The sequence below is a fragment of the Erpetoichthys calabaricus genome, chromosome 14, assembly GCF_900747795.2.
Source record: "Erpetoichthys calabaricus chromosome 14, fErpCal1.3, whole genome shotgun sequence".
Classification (NCBI taxonomy): domain Eukaryota; kingdom Metazoa; phylum Chordata; class Cladistia; order Polypteriformes; family Polypteridae; genus Erpetoichthys; species Erpetoichthys calabaricus.
The window spans coordinates 105,206,554-105,223,932 of record NC_041407.2 but is presented as its reverse complement, the minus strand read 5'-3'; the positions used below and the strand labels follow the sequence as shown (position 1 = coordinate 105,223,932).

Here is a 17,379-nt window from a genome sequence, read left to right as displayed (position 1 = left end):
AAACGACAACAGTGTTAATGTTTGTGATGTGCAATCTGTTGAAATGAGAGATGCAATGCATACAGTGCTTCCGGAAAGTATTCACAGCGCGTCATTTGCCTGGTTTCCTCCAAACGTGACGCCTGGCATTCACACCAAAGAGTTCAATCTTTGTCTCATCAGACCAGAGAATTTTCTTTCTCATGGTCTGAGAGTCCTTCAGGTGCCTTTTGGCAAACTCCAGGCGGGCTGCCATGTGCCTTTTACTAAGGAGTGGCTTCTGTCTGGCCACTCTAACATGCAGGCCTGATTGGTGGATTGCTGCAGAGATGGTTGTCCTTCTGGAAGGTTCTCCTCTCTCCACAGAGGACCTCTGGAGCTCTGACAGAGTGATCATCGGGTTCTTGGTCACCTCCTTGACTAAGGCCCTTCTCCTCCGATCGCTCAGTTTAGATGTCCAGCCAGCTCTAGGAAGAGTCCTGGTGGTTTCGAACTTCTTCCACTTACGGATGATGGAGGCCACTGTGCTCATTGGGACCTTCAAAGCAGCAGAAATTTTTCTGTAACCTTCCGAGATTTGTGCCTCGAGACAATCCTGTCTCGGAGGTCTACAGACAATTCCTTTGACTTCATGCTTGGTTTGTGCTCTGACATGAACTGTCAACTGTGGGACCTTCTATAGACAGGTGTGTGCCTTTCCAAATCATGTCCAGTCAACTGAATTTACCACAGGTGGACTCCAATGAAGCTGCAGAAACATCTCAAGGATGATCAGGGGAAACAGGAGGCACCTGAGCTCAATTTGGAGCTTCATGGCAAAGGCTGTGAATACTTATGTACATGTGCTTTCACAATTTTTTCATTTTTAATAAATTTGCAAAAATCTCAAGTAAACTTTTTTCACGTTGTCATTATGGGGTGTTGTGTGTAGAATTCTGAGGAAAAAAATGAATTTGATCCATTTTGGAATAAGGCTGTAACATAACACAATGTGGAAAAAGTGATGTGCTGTGAATACTTTCCGGATGCACTGTAAATGTAAAGAATTAATAATAATAATATTACATTATTAATAATAATAATAACAACATTAAATTAATATGGCACATTGCTCGATATTACCAGCCCAATAAGCCTTATCAGCCTGGTTAAACTGCCCACCACGGCCTGGTGAATCTGGCCCCCTAATCATCCCCTATGTCTAATTGTCTCTCTTACCACTAAACCACCTAATAACTCGTGCGGTGAGCATTCTGGCGCAAAAATGGCTGCCATCACATCATCTACTCAGATGTGCACATTAGTGCTGCTTGAAGTGGCTCCCCACTCACATTGAAAAGCAATCTGAGTAGTGAGAAAAGCACTATATACAGTAAATGTAAAGAATTACTATTATTATTACTAATGTGAGATTGTTTTCACCTATTCTCACTAATGTCTCCTACACGGGTCATAGACTCATCTTTCATCCATAAACAAACTTCAGATGAGCAGAAATGTGCCATGAACTTAATGCTTAAAAATAAAAATCGGGAGTGGTCTCCGCTTGACTTTCTCATATGCTCAGATATGGGGATGGATATTTGAGGAGGAAACTGCAAAACAATGATTATATTTTTATATTATGTACATTAAAGAACCATCAACAACAAACCAAATTAATAATACAGTGGTGTGAAAAACTATTTGCCCCCTTCCTGATTTCTTATTCTTTTGCATGTTTGTCACACAAAATGTTTCTGATCATCAAACACATTTAACCATTAGTCAAATATAACACAAGTAAACACAAAATGCAGTTTTTAAATGATGGTGTTTATTATTTAGGGAGAAAAAAAATCCAAACCTACATGGCCCTGTGTGAAAAAGTAATTGCCCCCTTGTTAAAAAATAACCTAACTGTGGTGTATCACACCTGAGTTCAATTTCCGTAGCCACCCCCAGGCCTGATTACTGCCACACCTGTTTCAATCAAGAAATCACTTAAATAGGAGCTGCCTGACACAGAGAAGTAGACCAAAAGCACCTCAAAAGCTAGACATCATGCCAAGATCCAAAGAATAATTGAGATCTATCAGTCTGGTAAAGGTTATAAAGCCATTTCTAAAGCTTTGGGACTCCAGCGAACCACAGTGAGAGCCATTATCCACAAATGGCAAAAACATGGAACAGTGGTGAACCTTCCCAGGAGTGGCCGGCCGACCAAAATTACCCCAAGAGCGCAGAGACGACTCATCCGAGAGGTCACAAAAGACCCCAGGACAACGTCTAAAGAACTGCAGGCCTCACTTGCCTCAATTAAGGTCAGTGTTCACGACTCCACCATAAGAAAGAGACTGGCAAAAACGGCCTGCATGGCAGATTTCCAAGACGCAAACCACTGTTAAGCAAAAAGAACATTAGGGCTCGTCTCAGTTTTGCTAAGAAACATCTCAATGATTGCGAAGACTTTTGGGAAAATACCTTGTGGACTGATGAGTCAAAAGTTGAACTTTTTGGAAGGCAAATGTCCGTTACATCTGGCGTAAAAGGAACACAGCATTTCAGAAAAAGAACATCATACCAACAGTAAAATATGGTGGTGGTAGTGTGATGGTCTGGGGTTGTTTTGCTGCTTCAGGACCTGGAAGGCTTGCTGTGATAGATGGAACCATGAATTCTACTGTCTACCAAAAAATCCTGAAGGAGAATGTCCGGCCATCTGTTCATCAACTCAAGCTGAAGCGATCTTGGGTGCTGCAACAGGACAATGACCCAAAACACACCAGCAAATCCACCTCTGAATGGCTGAAGAAAAAACAAAATGAAGACTTTGGAGTGGCCTAGTCAAAGTCCTGACCTGAATCCAATTGAGATGCTATGGCATGACCTTAAAAAGGCGGTTCATGCTAGAAAACCCTCAAATAAAGCTGAATTACAACAATTTTGCAAAGATGAGTGGGCCAAAATTCCTCCAGAGCGCTGTAAAAGACTCATTGCAAGTTATCGCAAACGCTTGATTGCAGTTATTGCTGCTAAGGGTGGCCCAACCAGTTATTAGGTTCAGGGGCAATTACTTTTTCACACAGGGCCATGTAGGTTTGGATTTTTTTTTCTCCCTAAATAATAAAAACCACCATTTACAAATTGCATTTTGTGTTTACTTGTGTTATATTTGACTAATGGTTAAATGCGTTTGATGATCAGAAACATTTTGTGTGACAAACATGCAAAAGAATAAGAAATCAGGAAGGGGGCAAATAGTTTTTCACACCACTGTATATTGAACTTCTTCTTCTTCTGGCTGCTCAAAGTGAATAAATCGGACTCTGTAGCTGCATGAATACAACATTTGCCATGACGATTTTACTTTGGTGAACAATTCAGGTAAATTACCACTTTCAGTAAGTGGGTCAAAAGTTGTAAGAGACTTTAGTAATGTGTGTAATGTAATACTTGGATGAAAAACGTTCTCAAAGATGTATAGTACGTATTATTACCATTTAAGTGTCAAAAAGAAAATTGTGATTATCTCGAAAACCAGTTGTTTTCAATAAAATGCAAAGAGACAAAAATGCGTAGAATGTGATGCTTTACCATAAGATGATGTGAAATTATCAAATTTTTAATATTTTTGGGGAAACGTTTCTGGTGAAGTACCACTTCCGGTTAGCGGAAATACCTCAAAAGTTGATAGAAATCTACATTTTGTACCTAATACTTGCATGCAAAATTTAGTTGACCTAAGTGTAAGCGTACTCAAGTTATCGTGTTTAGACACACACACACACACACAGACATAATTCCAAAAATGATATTTTCGGACCCAATGAGGTCTAAAATGTCGAAATCGATTTTTCTGGAGGATTCCAATGCTTTCCCTATACTTCGTATACGAGAAAGTCAGGGAGATCTAAAACTTTCGAGATTCATCAAAATCTCGATAGCGAATCTTCGGACGATTCCAACACTTTCCTTATACTTTGTATATGAGAAAGTAAAAAAAAAGTGTGGTGTGACATCACAGGCCACATCTCGCAGTGACACTCGAGGAGTGCCTACTGGGCTGACCTGCGGTCATCTGCTGTCAGTTCTCAATGACGTTAGCACTGCAAGACAGCAGGAGTGAAAAATCCAAAATGCCATTCTTCAGATGTTTAAAAACCTTTCACAAACCGAGTTAACTTTAACGATACCAACATTGACAAGGCTTCCATGGCCTTATTGAGTGGGCTCACCTTTTCCTGCAGCTTCTCTGTCTCTTCTTTGTGAGTAACTTCCAGTTCCTCTAAGGCTCTCCGCTGGGCCGTCTCCTTCTTCAGAAACTCAATTTCCCTGATGGAAGAACAGAAGACACACAGAGTTACCTGAGCTTCACCATCCCTGCACTGTCTCATCTCTTAATGTGTTACCATCTCATAAAAGTCCTGCCACTCCAAAACTAACCCTGCTTACTCACTTCTGCTGATACTCCTTGATGAGCCGCTTGGCTTTGCTGTACTTTCTCTCCAGTGTCTGATACTGTGACTGCGTCTCCTTCAGATGCTCATCGACGGCCTGACACAAGGTTTGTGCCTCCATCCAGTAGCCCTCCAGCTTCTCCATGCGCTCCTTGTTCTCCTCCACGCTTTGCTCCAGCTGGGCTTTCCTCCATCCTCCAGCGCATCTTCTCCTGCTCTGATGACGCAAGCTTGAAAAGATAAAAAAAACACAGAAAATGAGTGAAATGAGCAGTAGGTGCCAGCATGCCATGTCTCAGGAGGGCTGACAAAAGTGCTCTTCTTTCAAGCAAGCAATGCAGCCTACATTCAGAAACGTTTTATGTATGAATTTGTTCTGGTCGGTAAACCCAAGGTGGCACATTTTATTTACCTTTCGTTTAAGCTGCTGGATTTCGGCCTCTGTCACGGCGTGCTTAATCTGGAGCTGCAGAAGATACATAAAATGGTGAGATCTCGGCAAGAACCGGAGTCCCAAAATCAACAACACCCCGTAATGGAGGGCTAGACCAGCCTCCTGGGATCCCAACAGCCAGAAACTGACCTCTTTGAACTTGTGGGCCAGCTTCTCAGGATCAATCTCTATGGGTGACAGCATGTCCTCGTTCTCTGCTAAGTCAAAGACCTCAATGGCCATTTCTGCATTGGGGAACATCGGGCTCATTTCTTCTTCCTCATCGGTGGCATACTCTCCGGTCTATGGGAGACAGAACATCCATTTAGCAGTGCAACCAGGATCATGGAGGACCTGCTGGTGTTGAATACTCATCTCAAACCAAAGAAACAATCAAAACAGTAGTCGTCCTTTCAGATGAGTGGTAGAGGGTTGAGAACTTGTGTGGTGTCTGTCTGATATGATTGTATTTGCACATCTTATTATTAGTGCGTTATTGTTATTTATATTCGTTTTATTGGTGTCATCACCATGTGGCCATTTTGATTGTCGTACCAGTTTTTGTGCCGATTTCATTAGCGCTACCATATTTTTGTTCGTCAGGACCTCCATCATTGCTTGTGCCGTCATCACACAGGCATCAAATAACATGGTGCCGTACTTAACAAACCTATCAAACGTCTGGATCTAAAAACTCATAAAATCTACAAAAGATTATGTTAAAAGGGGAAAGGGTAAGAGAAGGGCGTAGGGAGAGGTCCGGTGTGAGGCACGGTTTTTAACACATTGACTGCTGGACACATTAGTAGAACATTAGAACAAGCGAGGCGAGAACAGGCCATTCAGCCCAGCAAAGCTCACCAATCCTGTCCACTTCCAAAAAAAACATCAAGTCGAGTTCTGAAAGTTCTTAAAGTCCTCCTGTCTACCACACTACTTGGTCACTTATTCCAAGTGTCTATCGTTCTTTGTGTGAATTAAAACTTCCTAATGTTTGTGCAAAAGTTACCCATAGCAAGTTTCCAACTGTGTCCCCGTGTTCTTGATGAACTCATTTTAAAGTCATCGTCTTGATCCACTGCACTAATTCCCTTCATCATTTTAAACACTTCAGTCAGGTCTCCTCTTCATCTCCTTTTTCTTAAACTGTAAAGTCTCAGCTCTTTGAATCTTTCCTCATAACTCATCCCCTGTAGCCCTGAATCAGCCTCGTTGCTCTTCTCTGGACCTTTTCTTGTGCTGCTATGTCCATTTTGTAGCCTGAAGACCAAAACTGCACCCAGGACTCCAGATGAGGCCTCACCAGTGTGTTATAAAGCTTGAGCAGAACCTCCTGTGACTTGTACTGCACATGTCAAGGCGCTATATAACCTGACATTCTTTTAGCCTTCTTAATGGCTTCTGAACACTGTCTGGAAGGTGACAGCTTAGAGTCCACTACGACTCCTAAGTCCTTCTCATAAGGTGGACTCTCGATTTTCAGACCCCAATTGTGTATTCAGACCACACATTTTTACTTCCTATGTATAATTCTTTACATTTGCTGACATTCAATTTCATCTGCCACAAATCTGCCCAAGCCTGTCTGCTATCCAAGTCCTTCTGTGATAATTTAACGGATTCCAATTTATCTGCCAATCTACCTAACTTGGTATCATCTGCTAACTTAACCAGCTTGTTCCTTATATTCCTATCTAAATCATTTACATTTATTAAAAATAGCAGCGGCGGCATGGTGGCACAGTGGGTAGCGCTGCTGCCTCGCAGTTGGGAGACCAGGGGACCTGGGTTCGCTTCCCGGGTCCTCCCTGCGTGGAGTTTGCATGTTCTCCCCGTGTCTGCGTGGGTTTCCTCCCACAGTCCAAAGACATGCAGGTTAGGTGGATTGGCGATTCTAAATTGGCCCTAGTGTGTGCTTGGTGTGTGGGTGTGTTTGTGTGTGTCCTGCGGTGGGTTGGCACCCTGCCCGGGATTGGTTCCTGCCTTGTGCCCTGTGTTGGCTGGGATTGGCTCCAGCAGACCCCCGTGACCCTGTGTTCGGATTCAGCGGGTTGGAAAATGGATGGATGGATGGAAAAATAGCAGCAGCCCCAGCACTGACCCCTGCTGGTCACCACTCTTAACGTCACCCAATTCTGATGAGGTTCCTCACACCTTCACCCTCTGCTTCATCTGTCTGAGCCAATTCTGCACCTACCTACACACCACACCCTGAACTGCCATTTCTTTAAGTTTGATGCCCACCCTTTCATGTGGCACCTTCTCAAATGCTTTCTGAAAGTCCAGATCAGTAATCTCATCTGCTCCACTCTGGTCGTATCCTTTTGTTGTTTCCTCATGGAATTCCAGCACGTTAGTAAAACACAACCTCCCTCTTCTGACCCCACGCTGACTGTCCATTCAAACTTCTGTCCTTGCCAGGTGTTGCTCAATCTTCTCCTTAATAATTCCTTCCATTAATTTTCCTGTGATGCACGTTAAGCTTACTGGCCTACAGTTGTTTGGATCTGCCCTGTCACCCTTTTTCATATAATGGGATTATATTTGCCATTTTCCTTCAGAATCTCCCCAGTGCGCAGTGACTTCCTATAAATATGTGTCAAGGATTTATATCTGCACTCGCCAGCCTCCTTAAGAACTCGATTACCAGGACCCTGCAGTATATGCATATACATACGGTAGAGACACGAAGTGGCTGGGCCGGTGGGTTGGCGAGCAAAACGAGCAAGGGGCAAAGCCCCCAAGTTTTTAATAAGTAGCTCCACTCAACTTTTCCTTTGAATGTGATCTGTAGGTACCGCACTGTAATTTTAGGTTTACACTTGCTCTGAAGGAATTCTGAAACAATCTGGTATTGATAAAAAAAAACACTCACGTATTTATAGTAATGTTCAATGAATCTGTCAAAACATGCATAGATTTGGTCCTCTGCATGTGCATTAATCTGTTAGGGTCTTGCATGATCTGAGAATGCATAACTTGTGCAAAATTGTAAATATAATGTATCAATACCCACTATTTAATATGGATGGGTCTTTCATAATGGATATTTAGAAAAATTGGTTGAAGCATACGTTCGATGATTTTTAATATTAATCAAACTTTTCAGCGTGTCGTTGTGAGTATTGCCCAAGGGGGCGGTGGCTGGTCCTCAATGCCCCCTTAGATTTCTTCAGTGCCCCGCTCCCGTTGGGAACCTTAGATCTAACTGATTGTCATGATCACAAATCTAGTGGTTTGAAAACAGCAGCAGCTTTATGCTTCTTTCCTGATGATATAACTACGGACTGTTGATTGATAACACTATGCTGTCGAACCTTGGTTTACGAACCTCTCTGAACACGTACAAATCGGGTTACGACCAAAAAGTTTGCCAAACTTTTGCATCTGTTCACGACCACACACTCGGTACATGAACAAGCCAGTTTCCCTTTCGGTTTGTGCGCGCCGATGATTTCCGCACGTGTTCAGTCTGTCCCTGTGCATTCCCTGTGCAGCGAGCGAGTGAGCGACAGCGCGTGAGAGAGAGACACACACGCGAGAGAGACATGGGCGCGAGAGAGACAGAGAGAGACACGCATGCGCGAAAGAGAGAGAGACACATGTGCGCATGAGAGAGAGACACACGCGCGCGCAAGAGAGATAGACACACGCGTGCGTGCGCGAGAGAGAGAAAGACGCACACACACACACGTGCGTGACAGAGAGAGGGCTGGCCACAGAAGGTCGAGAAGGCAGTTAAAGAATGCACGGGGCTTGTTTTTAAAGAGGCTGATTCAAGCATTGTTTTAACCTCGTTGTATTTAATGAAGGCTTTTTTCTATTGGATTTTAACCTCCACTTCACTTCTATTTACAGCGATCGGTTCGTAGCATGCATTGTTGCAATGTTACTTTTCTTGGTTGTTTATTAAATTACGGATTTTTCAAATGTTCATTTTTTCCCTGTGCTTAAAACTCATTAAAAAAAGTTTTTTTAGCGAGTGGTTCGTACCACTATAGCGCGAACTCTTGCAATGTTAGTTTTCTCTGTTGTTCAAGGTTTTCTCAGTGTTATTCAATGTTTTTACATTTAGTTTACTATTACGCTGTGCATTCTATGGTGTAATTAACTATATTTGTGCTTAAAAATCTTTAAAAAATATTTACATACAGTTCATACGGTCTGGAACGGATTAATTGTATTTACATACAATCCTATGGGAGAAATTACTTCTGGTCCACTGTATTCTGTATTCTTGCCACCAAAAAATATATTGTTAACCACTAGATGGCAGCAGAGTAGTAGGTAACCAAAGGACCATTAATACTTAAGGCTCAGAACGCGAATTCGCAGGTGTCGTGGCTACCACGTGTGCCCAGCGTTCATCTGACGTTTCCCTGAACACGTCCTCAGAAATGAATGTGACGCGTGTGCGAGTTGCAGTACCAGCAAGTCTGAGGTGTAAAAGAAGTCAGAAGCCCATTTAAAGCCCTAGGCGGGGTGGGAAGACTTTGCCCCTCATTGCCTATAGTGGGTAATCAGTATTATTAGACTTTGATGACCTGTGGTGGGGGGGGGCCTTGGTGTCCGGAGTGTTCACCCTGTCAGTAGCACAAATGGCACCCATTTGTGAATATACTGCAGACTGTAAGGAGCACATGCCCCTTGGCGTACTGAGCGTGATCACTTCTACTTTTATAAATTGGGCCCAGCGGGTAGCAGCACCCCCTCAGGACTGTATTATCAGAGTTTGACCACTAGAGGAGGGGTTCTCCATGGTGTCCAGAGGGTGCGCCCTTTAACTTTCATAAATGGGGCCCCTCACAGCTGCCTAAAGGATTGACTCGCTCTTTGTAAACAGGAACACTTATTAGGAATTATGTTTGAGTTCACAATATGTGATGCTTTGTGGGAAGTAGAAAAATGTTTATAACTGAGTGTAAATACCTGGGATCAACAGTACAGAGTAATGGGGAATGTGGAAGAGAGGTGAAGAAGAGAGTGCAGGCAGAGTGGAATGGGTGGAGAAGAGTGTCAGGAGTGATTTGTGACAGACGGGTATCAGCAAGAGTGAAAGGGAAGGTCCACAGGACTGTAGTGACACCAGCTATGTTATATGGGTTGGAGACGGTGGCACTGACCAGAAAGCAGGAGACAGAGCTGGAGGTGGCAGAGCTAAAGATGCTAAGATTTGCATTAGGTGTGACAAGGATGGACAGGATAAGAAATGAGGACATTAGAAGGTCAGCTCAGGTTGGACAGAGTGGAGACAAAGTCAGAGAGGCGAGATTGCGTTGGTTTGGACATGTGCAGAGGAGAGATGAGGGGTATGCTGAGAGAAGGGTACTAAGGATAGAGCTGCCAGGCAAGAAGAGAAGAGGAAGGCCTAATAGAAGGTTTATGGATGTGGTGAGAGAGGACATGCAGGTGATGGGTGTGACAGAGCAATACGACGAGGACAGGAAGAGATGGAAGAAGATGATCCACTGTGGTGACCCCTAACGGGAGCAGCCGAAAGAAAGAGAGGAAGAAAGAAGAAGAAAATGATTAAAACTGTACAACTTATAGAGAAAAACATCTGAATGTATATAATCACTGGTCAGCAGAAATTTCGCTACTAGGATTCTTTCACCTGTACTTTAACAAATTTCACTTGCTGACTCCGAATCTGAAAACTGTTTTTCGTCCAGTGCATCACGTTTTTTAGTTATGATGATCCAGGTCTTGGACAACTAAGGTGACTGGGCAGTAAAGGCGGATAACCATTTTGAGAAATACCAGTGATTCTACTAGGGATGCCATTGAGATACACAAATTCGCCACACACTACTATCAGATGTGAGTTGTTTACCTTGTCATTATTCATTTTATTTAAAAATTATTAATTTTTAATTAGCGAAAAAAATATTTGTTACTGATTACCAAGTCTTCTTATGTGACACAACGCGGTCATGACACTACAGTAGGGAGTCAGTTTTGCCGTTTCCTTAACATTACATTTCAGGACATGTCGTTTGTTCGATTCTCCATTACTTTGAAAATGTTGTCAAGTCGATGGATAGAAACAGCAATGCGTTTCAGCATTTAAGAAATATGTCTGGCCTCGAGAAAAGGGAAGCCAAAATTAAGGAAGGTGTTTTTGTTGCTCCTGAAATCTGTGAACTGATGCTTGACGAGGAGTTCAAATGAAAACTGAAGCCAACTGAATGAGTAGCATGCGAATTTAAATACTTGGGATCAACAGTACAGAATAACGGGGATTGTGGAAGAGAAGTGAAGAAGAGAGTGCAGACAGGGTGGAGTGAGTGGAGAAGAGTGTCAGGAGTGATTTGTGACAGACGAGTATCAGCAAGAGTGAAAGGGAAGGTCTAAGCGAAGGTTTATGGATGTGGTGAGACAGGACATGCAGGTGATGGGTACAACAGAGCAAGATGCAGAGGACAGAAAGATATGGAAGAAGATGATCCGCTGAGGCAAACCCTAATGGGAGCGACCGAAAGAAGAAGAAGAAGAAGACATCTATTACTCTTCACCGAGTGCAGTGAGAAGTTCTGAGGTAAATACAAATACAAATCTTATTAACTAGGGGGCTCCGCCCCCTGCTCGCTTCGCTCGCCAACCCCTGGTGTTGGGAAATTACAAAAAGCATGATGTATGAATGAGATATAGCATAGTGTGAAGGTGTAGATGACGCACATAGGAAGCAAAAATAAAGTGTTTGGCACAGTGTAAAGGTTTATTGGAAAATTTTTTTGTAAACAACATTAGTAGTAAAGATGGTGTCTTGTCCTTGAATGAGTTTTCCTTGGCATGGAGCATTTATGACCTTAACTTTAACGTCAGATGAACGTCGAACTTGTGAGAAGGCCACATAAAGTTGTCCATGTACAAAAACGGGTTCAGATAGGTAGATGCCAACCTTGTGCATGGTTTGTACTTGTGATTTGTTGATGGTCATGGCAAAGGCAGGTTAAATGGGGAATTGTTTCCGTTTAAGTGTAAAAGGTAATTCCAGGTCAGAATTTGTAAGGTCAAATCTAGGAATTAGAACAGTATTGTTAGCATGTGATCCTGTAAGAACTGTTGCTTGAATAAGATTGTGTGTCATGGTGTAGACGACTAAACGTGTACCATTGCATAAACCCTGTTTAGTGTTAAGGTTTCTTAATAGCATGAGTATTGTTCCGTTTTTAAGGCTAAGACTGTGTTGTGGTAATCCGGCTGGGTTAATAGTGTTCAAATATTCTAAGGGGAAATTAAGATGGTCATTGTCGTCATCAGAGTCAACTTTGTCAGAGCTTAGAAAGAGGTGTGACTCTCTAGGAAGTAATGAAATGACCTGGTTATTAATGTGATCAACAGTAATATTTTTTGGACATAATATAGTTCGTTGTGTTAAAAGGGGTATTTGGTCTAATGAGACCGCTGTTCCAAATATTTCCGTAAGTAAGTCGTCACAGATAAAGGGTTGAGGAATTGTAATAATATCTGGGTGAAGTCCATCTGTATTGGTGAGTGTACAATGTCCTAGTTGTAATAACCAATTGTTATATGCGGGATCTGGACATCGCATGTTTTGTACCAAGTGTATCTTTTGAAAGCAATGCCAATTGTCCGCGTAACATTTTTTGTTCCGCGGTTTTCGAAGCGCGTTGTATGTGCCGACGTGAATTTTTTTTTTTGATGCGGGTTCGTGTAAGGAGGATCGAACTCACTGTTAATATGCGGACTGTTCGTTTCTTCGTATTATCACCAATCAGGTCTCGCGCCTGTATATGTATTGTAGTTCGGTCTCTTGTTGTTTATGTATGACGTCGTCGCGTATTTTAAGGTGGACTGAACAATAGCTGAGCGCATGGCATGTGGAGCAATAGCTAAGCACTGTCTAAAATCAACTCCTAATAAAAGTACCTTTCCTCCAAAGGGAATATTATTATTCATCAACGCAATGCCAATTGTCCGTGTATTTTAAGGTGGACTAAACAATAGCTGAGCGCATTGCAAGTGGAGCAATAGTTAAGCACTGTCTAAAATCTCTTCCTAATAAAAGTACCTTTCCTGCAAAGGGAATATTATTATTCATCAACGTTTGTAGAAGTTTATCAATGGTGTTGAGTAAGTGACTGGATGCCATTGTACATTCATCTATAATTAATAGTGTGGCAAGACGGATGTGACGTGCATTGTTACTGTTCATTTTCATAGTGGATACCGATGTTTCTGTGATTGGGACCGGTATGCCGACGTGATTTGTGCATATTTGCGTTCTTGATTTGTTTCAGGGTGCACTGTTCCAATGCGATTTAATATTTGTCCACATACGCGAAAGCAGTATGGGCCATTGCCTTTTGGTGACCTGATATTTACTCCGGTAGATGCAAAATCAAATGAACTATTGTAGGATGTAATGCAGTTCATAAAGTTTTTACTTTCAGGTACTTCGTTAGTTAGAAGCTTCTGTAGATATGCAGGAAATGAATGTAAAGGAGGCAGTGTAATTTGACCCTTTTGACAACAACGTGTAAATTCATAACTTGTATTGCCATTTGTTTCTTCAGGGAAGTTATGTGAATGACAATGATTGCAAATGACATTAATTAATCCCAATGAATTTTCATGAATAGTGGACTTATTATTGAACGCGTTGTCAGCTAACTGGCGCAATCGTTTAGCAGGAGTCTGTCGTTGATGTCCTTGACGTGTATCTTTTGCTTGTGCCATTTGAGAGGCGCGTCGTTGTATGTGCAGGATTTGGGACGTGCTATTCTGGAGCTGTAATCGATTTGCCTGTGGTGTGTGAGAAGCCCGTTGCAGTTTACGGCGTTCATTGTTTGTATTGAGCCTTGCCCGTTTTTGTATGTGTGTTAGTGTGGTCGTGGGTCTGAATCGTCCTTTTTGTGTACGTTTTGCATGCTATGTCCGTAGTCTGTCCCGTTTCGTGTCCAATGGGCTTTGTGTGGCGCTCGCGGCTTCTTTTTTTTGTGTGCTGGGGGCTTGTTGCCTGAGTTTTTATTTCTGTTAGTGGAGGGGGTGTTTGTGTGTCGTGGGGCTGAATCGTCCTTTTTGTGTGCGAACCGTTTCGTGTGCTATGTGGCGCCTGCGTGTGACTCCTTTGTTTTTGGTGTTCTAGGGGCGCGTGGCCTCATTTCTTATTTCAGTTACTGGAAGGGGGCTTTGGGTGTCGTGGGTCTCAATCCTCTTCTTTGTGTGTGTCCCGTTTCGTGTGCAATGGCTTCGTGCGTTTACGTTGCATTCCATCCGGCCGGTTTCCGTTGCCTGGTGTGGGGGTTAGGTTTGTGGGGCGCCTGCGCAGTACGTCTTTTGCGTCCACGACCCATGGCCGGATGTCCCTGCGTCCATCCAGTTTACCATTCTCAGTTAGTAATATGGATTACATAAATACGCATAAAGGCACAGATTGGTATAAACAGACAGGAAAACAAAGTAATTTCAAACTAATTAACATAAATGGAGGTCAGCAATATCTGTCCATTCATTAACTGTTAATGCCGACGAATGTAACCAACAAGCCCCCCCAGATCATGTTGGCAGTGCATACTCATAGATGAAAAATTCCTCCCTCGTCATTCCAGAATCTCACAAATTTCAAACTTTTCCACAAGGTGGCAGCAAATAACATTTAAATCTCCTCCCATTCTGATAAATGAGCCACATTCTTCAAGCCGACTGACAGAACAAAGGATCAAATTTACAACAAGAAAACATGGAATAAGAAGGACAATGAAGCCTCCGTGGATTTGAATTGTAGTTTTTTAAAAACTGAGTTTGGAAATGTGACAGGATGACATTTTTAAAAAGGAAATCAAAACTTTTGACTAGATTTGAATTCCTTGTAACTAATTGATAACTGATATTTATAAGGATTGGGCAGTGAAGACGTAAACTGAACACGAAAGAGGAATTAAGTTGTGCAGGGAATGAAGACTTGCCTAAAATTTGTTTTTAGAAAGAATAATACTGACACCTGACAGGATCACACTTCAAGTGGTTAACGCTGTAGGAAGGCAAATGGAAATCAGATCAAATTAGGATCAGATGTTTAAAATGGAGAAGGTGAAGAGATGTGACAGGATAAGGGAGATAAACTGCTGGAATGTGAGAGGTGAGAAAACCCGACTACAAAGTAAAAATATTCCAGAACAAAATCAGACTCTGGTGAAACCAAAAAGGAACATGAAGATCATAAAAACAGCAGGCTTTAGGGAGATACAAAGCACAAAGTACTCAGATCTGACAAAATGGAATCTTAAAGATGAGATCAGAGGGTAGAATATAAGAAGCTGGCAAGAGGAGACCAATAGGAGTCCAAGACACAAGACAAGGAACACAGAAAAGGGAGACAAACTGAACAGAAATGAGACCTGAAATGTTCACACATCTGGGGACAAAATAAACTGAAATCTGAAACAACAGCAAAAGTAATAGATGGTATAAAATCGAGATGACTCAGGAGACTCTGGGCACCTGCAAAAAAGGAGACAACTTGTAGAATAGATAGATAGATAGATAGATAGATAGATAGATAGATAGATAGATAGATAGATAGATAGATAGATAGATAGATATGAAAGGCACTATATAATAGATAGATAGATAGATAGATAGATAGATAGATAGATAGATAGATAGATAGATAGATAGATAGATAGATAGATAGATAGATAGATAGATATGAAAGGCACTATATAATAGACAGACAGACAGATAAATAGATAGATAGATATGAAAGGCACTATATAATAGATAGATAGATAGATAGATAGATAGATAGATAGATAGATAGATAGATAGATAGATAGATAGATAGATAGATAGATAGATAGATAGATGAGGCTGAGACTGGTATGCTATGAGGAGTATGTAGATTAAACGCATTATACAACAGACAGGAGGTTTACAGTAGATGCCCAAATGGAAGGCACTATATGATAGTTGGCCAGACAGAGGCAGGCACTCAGCTCTTACCTCATCCTCATCCTCCACATATTGAGCATAGCGCTGCTCCATCATCTCCCGCTGCCAGCGCTCTTGCTCCAACGTCTGCTGGATGAGCTGCGCCACCTCACTCTGCTCACCTGGCTTCTCGCGCCCAATCAGGAACCTGTACAAGGCAAGTGACAAGTGACAGGTGACAAGTTAAAGTCATGCCTCAGACACACACACCGACTCCAGCATAGCACAAATGACTGCACAACACATTCGAGGTGTGGGGCTGAGACTCTTAAATCCAAGCACACTGAAAATTAAAAAAAAAAATGCCCGAACTCTCCAATGTCCATATTTATGGGCCTTCCTGATACCAAAGAGTTGCAGGGACTGCTTTCCTGGGCACACCTGTCACCATCATGAGCTTTGCACTGGGGTCTTCTGGTTTAAGCTTTTTTAGCTGCTTAACGACACTTCTGGGGGTCACTTCCCAAAGTGGGAACTGAGCTGGGCCAGTCTTGATTTTGAAGCAGAAGGGCACACTAGACATCAGTTCTGATACCTCTGCTAGTATAGTGGTGGTGAGGGATGTCATTTGGCAGCGTCACCTTTAACAGTATTGGTTCATATTAACATTAGACTTGGGGTGTTTTGTGCTTTTTGATGTGATTTAGGACAAAGGCACCATATACAATATATATAAAACAATAACTTCATGCATATGAACCAAAAAAGGCTGCATGGCCCACTCAGTGGTTTCCATGGTCACCCGAATAACATTAAAACATTTATTGTTCTGCACTGTGCAAAATATTTTTTGCTGCTGTTCTTTAAGAAAGGCGCTATATAAAAGCGAGACTTATCGAGTGATCAGAGTTCACCATTCACTGCAGCAGAAAACCCACACCTGACTTTCAGCATCTACATTTAAACTAAAGGCTCTCATGTTCTCCATTCCTATGTCGAACACTTGCATATTAAGTTGATGGATAATGTTCCTAAATATTTTATTTACTTTTAGTGCTGCAATTTTTTCCAAATAAAAGGAGTACACTGCAAGATGGCAAAGAGGGAATCGATGCCCTTCTTAATTTATATAGGATTTTGTTGTAATAGCAAAGGCTGACCAGCAGATGGAGCTCTTCTTTTTTTTTTTTGCTGCCCTTTGTTCTAGTGACAGATGTATGGCAGGAAGTGGGCAGACTGTCATGTGTGGGCAATGCCCACCTACTGCACTTGCTTTTTCTTTGCGGTGCTGAAAAGGAAGGCTTTCTTGCCCCCCATTTGCACTTCTCTAGCAGATGCCGATGCCTTACATGGGACAACCTTTTCATACAACCTGGTAACCAATCCAAAGCTCCACTGGTGATTCAATGTTGGGCTGACACCCCCGTCCCTGGCCACCCCGCTGTGAGTGGAGGTTTCCATTTCCTCACGTCTGAAGGGGAGGCACAGCTAATGACTCACCGAAAAGCAAAGGAAGAAAGTCGAGGGGGCAGAGACGCAAATTGCAGCTTCCTGAAATAGACGAACAGCACAAAGTACTTTGGAGGGCCGATCGATAATTAAATTCCACATTAAAGAGAGCCAGTTTGAGTC

General features: G+C 42.3%; 3 protein-coding genes across 3 annotated transcripts in view; 2 read left to right on the top strand and 1 right to left on the bottom strand.

Annotated features, from left to right (window-relative positions):
* The window catches only part of LOC114664509 (pyruvate dehydrogenase (acetyl-transferring) kinase isozyme 2, mitochondrial-like), a 905,310-nt gene that overhangs the window by 188,163 nt on the left and 699,768 nt on the right, over positions 1-17,379 (top strand). The gene's annotated exons all lie outside the window — the stretch shown is intronic.
* Positions 1-17,379, top strand: part of LOC127530166 (uncharacterized) — a 341,522-nt gene that overhangs the window by 200,044 nt on the left and 124,099 nt on the right. The window lies entirely within an intron of this gene.
* Positions 1-17,379, bottom strand: part of ppp1r9ba (protein phosphatase 1, regulatory subunit 9Ba) — a 128,617-nt gene that overhangs the window by 2,032 nt on the left and 109,206 nt on the right. Inside the window, 6 exon segments of the mRNA XM_051936389.1 lie at positions 4,197-4,293; positions 4,418-4,605; positions 4,607-4,648; positions 4,831-4,884; positions 5,002-5,154; positions 15,820-15,955. Of these exon segments, the coding sequence (XP_051792349.1) occupies positions 4,197-4,293; positions 4,418-4,605; positions 4,607-4,648; positions 4,831-4,884; positions 5,002-5,154; positions 15,820-15,955 (670 nt within the window).